We start from the raw sequence: 9,354 nt of genomic DNA, 5'->3' as shown, positions 1-9,354 counted from the left end.
TACTATTCTGGGCAACTAAAATCATGCGTGATGAATGTGAGGTTTCTGCTAAACGCTAAACCGGTTCAAATTTAAACTAAAGCTATCTACATTATTACATGCTGCGCCTGACTTCATCCGATATTAATTAATATTCAATGTACTGGTTTATACAGAGAATAAAGATGAAATTTAAAATTAAATTAATCAATTATATTCAATTATAATATTTATAATTCCTGGATCCATCTATGTAAGTGAATATTAGGTTGGTACAATATTCCTGATCAAGGTTAATCAGATTGACTAAATTTAAGTTGGTTCAAGTTTGAGTCTTAATGTTTGAGTTTCGATGTTTGATAATATATGGAGATTACAGGAGCAATCGTCTGATTAGGGAGATTATTAGAGTAATTCTCCTCTAGTCAAGATTTGACCAGTCTAATGTGAAGAAGAGTCAAATAGGTCAAAGGGTTGACCGGATACTTGACTGAGAAAGTCCTAATTGAAGGTTAGCTAAGGGGAAGTCCTGATGAGTGAAGCCTAGGGATGACAATCTTCCCCGCGGGTTTGGGGCCCCGCAGGGAAAACCCGAAATGGGGATGGGGATCTCCGATTTTTTTGGGGATGGGGTGGGTTCGGGGCGAGTATGGGAATACTATCCCATCTCCGAACCCACCCCGAATATTATTATTATTATTATTAATAAATAATAATATGATTTTTTTAAAAAAAGTATTAATAATAGTGTTAATATTAATATTAAAATTTTTGAAAATATTATTAATAATAATATTATTAATATTGATATTAATATTAATATTATCATTAATAATAATTATTAAATAATAATAATAATAATATAAATTAAATTTGGGAATGAAGCGGGGATGGGGGCGGAGATGGGGATTTGATCCCCGTGGGTTCGGGTTCGGGTTCGGGGAATCTCCGAACCCGAAAAAATGAGAACGGGGTGGGGATGAGAATGACAAACCCGCCCCCGCCTCGCCCCATTGTCATCCCTAGTGAAGTCAGACAGTTAGAAATCCTGATGAGTGAAGCCAAGTGAAAGACCTAGTGAGTGAAGCTAGACAGTGGGAAAATCCTAGTGAGTGAAGCTAGGTGAAAGTCCTGGTAAGTGAAACCAGGCAGATGGAAAGTCCTGGTGAGTGAAGCCAGATATATGAAAAGTCATAGTGAGTGAAACAAGGCAGATGGAAAGACCTGGTGAGTGACGTAGACACGTGGAGATCCAGGTGGGTCAAGATTGACCAGACACCTAGTCTTGGGAAGCCCAAGTTGGTCAAAGAATTGACCGGATACTTGGCACGAGGAAATCCAAATAGGTCAAGGGTGACCGGACATCTGGTGGAAGTCCAAGTGTGTCATGGAGGATCGGACACTTGGCACGAGACGGTAAGTCCAAGTGGGTCAAGGTTGACTAGGCACTTAGCACGAGGAGAAAAGTCCAAGTGGGTCAAAAGATTGACCGGACACTTGGTAAAGAAGTACCAGCAAGTCAAGGTTGACCGAATGTTAGGCATGAGGAGTTCCAACAGGTCACGATTGACTGGATGTTAGAATTGGGGGTCCTAGAATTGATTTAAGCAAGTCAAAGGGAGGCCAATCGATCAACCAATCGATTAGACCGTAGTCCAATCGATCAATCGATCGATTGGTTGTGTGAGTGAATGAAGGCTGGCCCAATCGATCAGCCGATCAATTGGGAAGCGAAATCGCGACCACAGAGGAGCTCCCAATTGATCGGCCGATCGATTGGGGGTTGAAAATCGCGCAAGTCGAGATAAAGGCTGAATCAGTCAGCTGATCGATTCAAGTCTTCTCCAACAGAGCACAGAGGCGCTCTGAATTGATCATCCAATCGATTCAAGCCTCCCCAATCAATTGATCAATCGATTGAGATATGACCGTTGCGAAGGAAACGCTCAAAAACCTTCTTCCTCGCAACGATTCGATAACCTTATCTCTCCACTATTTTTCTTCTCACGATTCTCACAGGTTCACGCCAGTTCTGGAAGCTTTCTTGGAGCAAAGTGTTACTGCACCTTCAAGGTCAAGAGGTGTTCCATACAAGAAGGAGAAGCAAGCCAGGGTTTTACAGATCTTGTAAGATTTGATATTGTATTAGCTTGTATTTCGTTCCTCTTGTGTATATGTGTATGTGAGCTTGTACGAGGCTTCTCCATCTCCGGTAGTTACCGAGAAGGAGTTTTCTCATAGTGGATGAGTGAGTGAGGGTCGGATCCTTTAATTAGTCACCTCTTCTTGAGGTGGATACCAAGTAAATCTCTTGTGTTAGCATTGTGAGAGTTGCTTGAGTGTTTTCCGCTGCAACAACATCATCAAAGTAACCAACCGAAGCGCGACGAGCTATTCACCCCCCTCTCTCTCTAGCATCAATCGACCCTAACAAGTGATACCAGAACAAGGTCGCTCTTCACCAGAATCACCGTTGGAAAGGACAACGAGCTAGAAGGAGAAGAAGTTGAAGCAAATTTCAAAAGTTAAAGACTTTATCAAAAGGTTCAACTTTAAATGGAATTCCAAGATGGTTTGCTCTAATGGAAGACTTTGAAGCTCCAACAAATTTAAAGGGCAAGCTCCTCAAGAAAAACAAATGGGGTCAAGAGCAAATTCAAAGAAGCGAGGCAAACGACAAGGTGATCAAGCTATTGGTTAATTTATTGCCAAGTAATATTTTGACTCAAATTGCAGAATACAAGAATGCCAACGAGCTTTGGAGTAAATTGGCGAAGATTCATGAGGTTCCCTCTACTATACCAAATCAAGAGAAATTCAAAGAGAGCAACTCATTGGACCAAGACCAAGAGGAAGAGAACTCCAAAGTTGAGAGATGCTCAACTTCCGAAGAAAAAGTCCAAGAAGTTTCATCCTCAAAGGAGTGCAACTAAAAGAGCAAAGAGGGAGCATACTCTTTGTTTCATATGCAAGAGGATGAAAATGAAAAGGCTTCCACCTCTAGGATTAAGGGGGAGCGTCATTCATTAACACCGGGGCAAGAAGAAGTATCTACCTCCAGGTCAAATGAAGAAGAAGATGGTACCATCTCCACAAATCAAGAAAAATCAAATGGAGGATCATGTGCAACCCTTACAAGCAAAGGTATAACAATTTCAAGTTTAAATAATAAAAATCACATTATTTGCTTTGAGTGTAGGAAAAGAGGACACTATAAGAGCAAGTGTCCAAAATTGGCCAAGAAGAAGGGCCAAGTTGCACTCAAGGGCAAGGAGAAGCCCAAGAGAGTCGGTCCCGTGGAACGCACACTACAAGAATTTTTGCATTCAACAACACCCAATAGACAACGCTTTTTAATAAAAACGTTGTCGTTCTTTGTTTTACAACGCTTTTAGTGAAAAGCGTTGTCTATGGTATTTACTTTTTACTAAAGACAACGGTTTTTAATGAAGTGTTGTCTTTAGTGTTGTTGTTTATGGTCAAAGACAACATTTTTTTAAAAAACGTTTTTTAAAGTGTTGTGTATGTTTCCCCTAAACTCACTTAAAATAAATTCGCAGCCCTCGCTTTGCTAAACTCTAAACCCTCAACGCGCGCGCGCCTTCTCCTCACCACTCCTCTCCACGAGTTCTCCTCTCCACTCCTCTCCACGAGTGCCTTCTCCTCTCCTTCTCCTCTCCACGAGTGCCTTCTCCTCTCCACTCCTCTCCACGAGCGCCTTCTCCTCTCCACGAGCGCCTTCTCCTCTCCTTGCCGCGTGATCTCCTCTGAACCCTAATCTCGACCCAAACTCCTCACGCAAAACTCCTCACGCCGGCCCAACTCCTCCAAGTCGACCCAAACCCTCAGTCTCTTCCGCTTCCTCCTCTTTCTCCCTCTCCTCCGCCTCCCCCTTCTCCTTCGCTCCCACCGGCGCTGGCGCCGCCTCATCTTCCGCCACTGGTTTCTCCCTAGGCGCTTCTTCCTCCGCCGGTTCCTCCCCATCTCTCTTCGGCCTCTCAACCTTTGGCTCCTCATCGGCCGCATCCTCAGCCTTTTCTACCTCCAGTCTTTTCTCGACGTCTGCTCCATCTTCCGCCGCTTCTACCTTCAGTCTTTTCCCGCCATCTGCTCCATCCTCCGCCTCTACTACCTCTAGTCTTTTCTCGCCATCTGCTCCATCCTCCGCCTCTACTACCCCCGGTCTCTTTTCCTCGCAGGCGGTCTCTTCTCCCAAACCCATCCCTTTTCCCTCAGCATCCGCCGCACCTTCCGCTTCCTCAAGCCCTAATTTTGGTTTTGGATTGGGGGCTTCGACTCCCAACTTCGGCTTCGGTTCGTCTTCCACTGCTGCCTCTCCGTTGTTTGGTACTTCCGCTTCCCCTCCGGCGCCGGCCTTGTCCTCGGCTCAGACACTGTTTGCTTCGTCAGCTAGTGCCGCACCTTCGGTGCCTTCGTTTGCTACGTCCTCATCTCCCCCCGCCTTTTCTGTGCCGACGACGTCTGCTCCAGCTCCATCCTTCGTATCCCCGTTTCCTGCCTCCTCCTCTGCGTCCCCTCTATTCTCTTCTTCTGCTACCGCTACCTCCTCTCCTGCCATCACCAGCATTTCGACCTCTCCTTTCTCCTTTGGAAGTGGCAGTTCCTTTGCTCCGAGTTCGTTCGATGCCGTGTCGTCTGGTAGTACTACTTCGTCCTCACCTGTTACTACCACGTCCACCTTGGCAACTGGCTTTTCTTTTGCGACTCCGACATCTGCTGTGTCCCAACCTTCCTTTGGGTTTACCAATGCTGCTACATCAACTCCCTCCAGTGCATCTATGTTCTCCGCTCCTACTGCTGCAAAGCCTTCAACTCTGTCATTTGGATTTGGGGTGCATGGGACAATTCAATTGATGACAAAGGCAGTTGCTCGGTGAAGTTTCATCAGAAGAATATTGAAGAAGATGACGTACAGATTGTGGGTAAAGACGAAGTTTTACAGGTAAAATACAAGTTATAGTGATATTCATTATTATTATAGCATTATAAACTAAATATAATCAACATGTTTTTTTTTTAATATTTTAGGGTCAATCAGTTGCATTGACATTGGAATCTTGCTCAAATATTGCTGCATATGGTACAATTGTTTGTTTCAATGGCATGGAAAAAATGCTTCATGGTATTCCATTTCCCAAGAATTACATTCGAGTCTCCATTGATCAAGCAGTGGACAAATCCGCTCCTTTGCCATATCCAATTCCAAGTGAATGTGAAGTAATTGGTGATGCCATAGGAACTGTTGTGGCTTGGCCTGAGCAGCAGATTGTGAAGCAAGATGAGGTATATGAGATATTATATTTCTAATTATATTGTCACTTTATTATTATATTTCTAATTATATTGCCACTTTATTATTATTCAACCTAGCTATATCTAACTTGTTTATATTTGAAATTATTAGAAGCCTAGAAGGAAGAAGTTTGAACGAAAAAAATCAAAACCTACTTTGTCAACAAGTGTCCCAAGAGCATTACATATGTTATATTGTTACAGTAAGCATGCTCTAGATGGAGGAAAATGTATATCAATGTGCTTAGATAATGAAGTGTTTGATGAAGATTGTGAACTTTTTCTTGACCTTGAGGACATCAATTCTTTGTATCATTTGGAGTCAATTTCAGGAATTTGATCGTTGCCTACATATGGTAAGTAAGTTTATTTAAGCAATTTCAGCAACTTTTTCATCACATGTTTGCTTCCCAATTTTAGCAACTTATTATGGTTTATTGTTACAATTTCACCAACTTATTATGAGTGATCATTATTTTTTAATCCACATGATTGTTTTGTATCTAAATTTTATTATTTAGTATCTAAATATTATTTTCTCGGTTGCAACTGCATTGCTTTACTTATGCTGGGAAATTACTGCATTGCTTTATGTTTGCTGGGAAATTCTAATATCTAGCAAGACAGAAAATCCCTGATTTGAACTGCAAGAAGTTTACTAATATTGTTGTGTGAACAAGTTTACTCTTGAAAATTCAACTTCTAGTAATTTTCTCATACCATGTTATTCTCATTAAGTTAATAGTTCATCATTTCTATTGAGAGGTTTAATAATATCAATTGATGTGGTACACTTTACATAAATATAGCTCATTCATTTTCAACCGGCCCTTAATGTTTGCCTTCTGCCATTTGTTCTTCTAGACAGGAAGTACTTTGCTCATATCTTTTTCTTGTATATTTTTAAGTATCTTAAATGTGCTTGTCCTCAAGAAATAAAAGAATTTGCATGTATACATTTCTGGTATGTTTAATATGCAAGACTGTTCATAGTAAGTTCTCATGTATGGATGTTACTATCATCACCATAACTTAGTGTTATGAGTGATCATTATTTTTCCAACTTATTATGAGTGTTTTGTATCTAAATTTTATTATTTAGTATCTAAATATTTTTTCTTTGCAATGATAGGTGTCTGTATAAAAAGATGGTGAAAGATACCAAGACAAAGAAATTCAGATTTATGAATCCTCACAAACTCCCATATCTGGCAAAAGCGGCACAAGACAAATCAGTTAAGCTTGAAACCCTGAATCAAAGGGCAACTCTTTTAGCAGATAAGGTGACAAGTGCATCAACAGATCAACTAGTGTTAGTGCCATGTAATGTCGGGTAAGCAAGAAGTAAAACATCACTTTCAATTGCTTCCTTTCGATAATTTATTCAATTTTATGATCTAATCCTATGTATTTGCCTAGTTTCCATTGGAATCTTAGTGTTATTGAACCTTACAAGGATGCTATTTACTTGCTGGATTCCCTAAGTTGCCGCATTCGCGATGATGATTCAAAATACGTAATGGAAATGTGAGTTCAGATTTCTTTTAGTAAATATTTATTATAATAAAAATCTTATTTAACAAATATTCTTAACGTATGAAGGGCCTTAAAATTGTTTAATTCAACCAAGGGAAGGAAAGGTAGGAAAAATGTTAAGTGGGAAGTAGTTAAGGTATGTGTACTTTTGTTTAACATATATTGTAATGTGTATAATTTTCATTAACAATTTGACTCTAATTACTATATATAGGCTCCTCAACAACCGGATGCGAAACAATGTGGTTTTTTTGTGATGCGATTTATGAGAGAAATTATTGAAGAAGTTGAGACTATTGAGAGAGATTCGCTGCAATCAATAGTAACATTATTTAGCTTATCTCAAATTATTTGACATAAACTATTTAAAATTGCAAAGTGATCAGTGTTGATTATTTTTTCCATTAGCATAAATTGTGTATGCTCACAGTTCACAAAAATAGGGTACTCTCGTGAACAAATTGATGAGGTTCGGTCCGAGTTGGCGGAGTGCATACAAGATCATATTTATGAATAGGTATGGAATGATAGTTGCCATAATTCTATTTAGATTTAAGTTCATGGAATGGTGGTTTTTTTTGGTGGAATCATAGTTAATGCTAATTTTTTTGATGCAGTGCATAGTTACCAGATCGACCTTGAGCAGTTGACCCCAAAGAAAAGTTGTCACTGAAGTTTAAAAACTTGTGAAAATTTTTAGTGAATGATGATGTTTTGGAAAAATTGTCACTTAGGTGAAAGGATGTTTTCTGGATTAATATGCAAGTACAAAGCAGTGTATTATATGTTATTCTGTAAAGTTCTGTCAGTGTAAATTATCTAGTTTCTTTATCTAGCTTTTGTTCCACTATTGGGTTTGTTTTTCTAATAATTACTCGTGCAGCAAAATACTGAGCAAGAAGCTGTAGATCTTATAATCAGGTAAAGTAGAAAAAGTTAACTACTTCATTATGCTTTCATCTTAGTATTTGTATATTTGATTTGTCTTCTTTGAACCAGCTTCAAGTCAAAAAGCCAGATCCTCTAGATAGCTGTTAAAAATAAGGTATTATTTGGTTTGTCAGTGATCTTAATATTTGGTAATATTTGGTCTTTGATGCTCACGACAGAGTTCCAACGCTGCATGATTACCTTGTTCAAGCAGATTGCTCGCTGCCTCAGTAGCTCGCATTTTCAGAGTTCCACAGCTCTTCTTTCTTATGATGATCTTGTTCTTGCAGATTTGTGTTTCCTCTGTGGACCCTTTGGCATTTCCTTCTGCAGTGGAAGCAGGTGCCCAAATGGTTAGGATGCGATGAACTTGACTAGTTTCGATCGGATTGTCTGTCATACCAAACATTAAAATCCTTGTGCTAAATGCAGGTGGAAATTGGAAATTATGATTCTTTCTACGAGATGGGAATTCAGTTTTCCCCTGAACAGGTATATGAATCATGATCGTACTTTTCCTTGCAATTCCTCGAGTATTTTCAGCTATTTCTATCTCGTCACTATTCTGTGGTGCCATTGTCAGATTCTAAAGCTCACTAGAGAAACTAGAAGGATTCTTCCATCCATTACACTGTCTGTAACCGTGCCACACATGCTTAGTCTCCCTGATCAGGTAGCTCATTTATTTCCTCGTAAACTGAGATTTGTCACTAACACAATCTCTCGTTGTTTTTTGTTCAATTTAAAAAGGTGAAGCTAGCAGAGTTGCTGGAAGAGGAAGGTGCTGATATAATCCAAACTGAAGGAGGGAAATACTCAAGTCCATCAAAACCTGGTGTCCTTGGTTTGATCGAGAAGGTAACAACAGTACGAATAAGAAATCTTAGCACACTTGTGATGAAAAATGTGATATTTTTCCTCTTTAAAATGTAGGCCACACCAACGCTAGCAGCTGCATACTCCATTTCCCGAGCAGTTCAGATTCCAGTTATGTGCTCATCTGGATTAAGCGCTGTCACTGCACCTATGGCTTTAACAGCAGGAGCAGCTGGTGTGGTATGCGTTCTTTTGCTTTCTAATCTAATCATTATCTGCTACTAGTGAAAGAAATATAGACTCTTTCAGATTCTCTTGTGTTCTTGATTATCTGCTACTACTTCATTGTCAGAAGTAGTTGAACACTAACACTTGGACGCCAACATTTTTGAGTTGGCGCCTAGATTTGACCATCTAACAGACACGGCTAAAGGATCAACTTCTATGAACACCCTTAATAACTTATACAGATATTTGTGAACAATTAGGTTGGTGGCTATCATTTATCCTCCCTTTTTGTTGTTTTTTCCATGTACCCAATGCAGTTTTCATTTCAAAGGTTCCAAGCTGATGAACAAGGATGGGTGGACACAATCAAGTCAGTGCGATTTGGAGGAGCTGTCAGGATTAGTACCATGGATTGGCTTGGGCAATCTCAATATTTGCGTCAAACTGTCTTCTGGCCTTCCCTATCATCTGCAGTATCTGAGGTATACTATGCACATTTACCGTGAATTTTCCTTATTGAGCTTGGGCTAGTGACGGTTACGAATGTATTTT

The 9,354-nt window shown here is 39.9% G+C and overlaps 1 protein-coding gene across 1 annotated transcript; it reads left to right on the top strand.

Annotated features, from left to right (window-relative positions):
- Positions 1 to 8,027: 8,027 nt before the first annotated feature.
- On the top strand, positions 8,028 to 8,859 carry LOC122013736 (uncharacterized protein ycf23-like). Its single transcript, XM_042569964.1, has 5 exons — positions 8,028 to 8,111; positions 8,191 to 8,250; positions 8,342 to 8,431; positions 8,509 to 8,616; positions 8,692 to 8,859. The coding sequence occupies exons 1-5, from the start codon at positions 8,028 to 8,030 to the stop codon at positions 8,857 to 8,859; spliced, it is 510 nt and encodes a 169-aa protein (XP_042425898.1).
- Positions 8,860 to 9,354: the final 495 nt, after the last annotated feature.

Source organism: Zingiber officinale, chromosome 8B (assembly GCF_018446385.1).
Source record: "Zingiber officinale cultivar Zhangliang chromosome 8B, Zo_v1.1, whole genome shotgun sequence".
NCBI lineage: Eukaryota > Viridiplantae > Streptophyta > Magnoliopsida > Zingiberales > Zingiberaceae > Zingiber > Zingiber officinale.
This window is presented reverse-complemented; position numbering and strand designations above follow the sequence as displayed.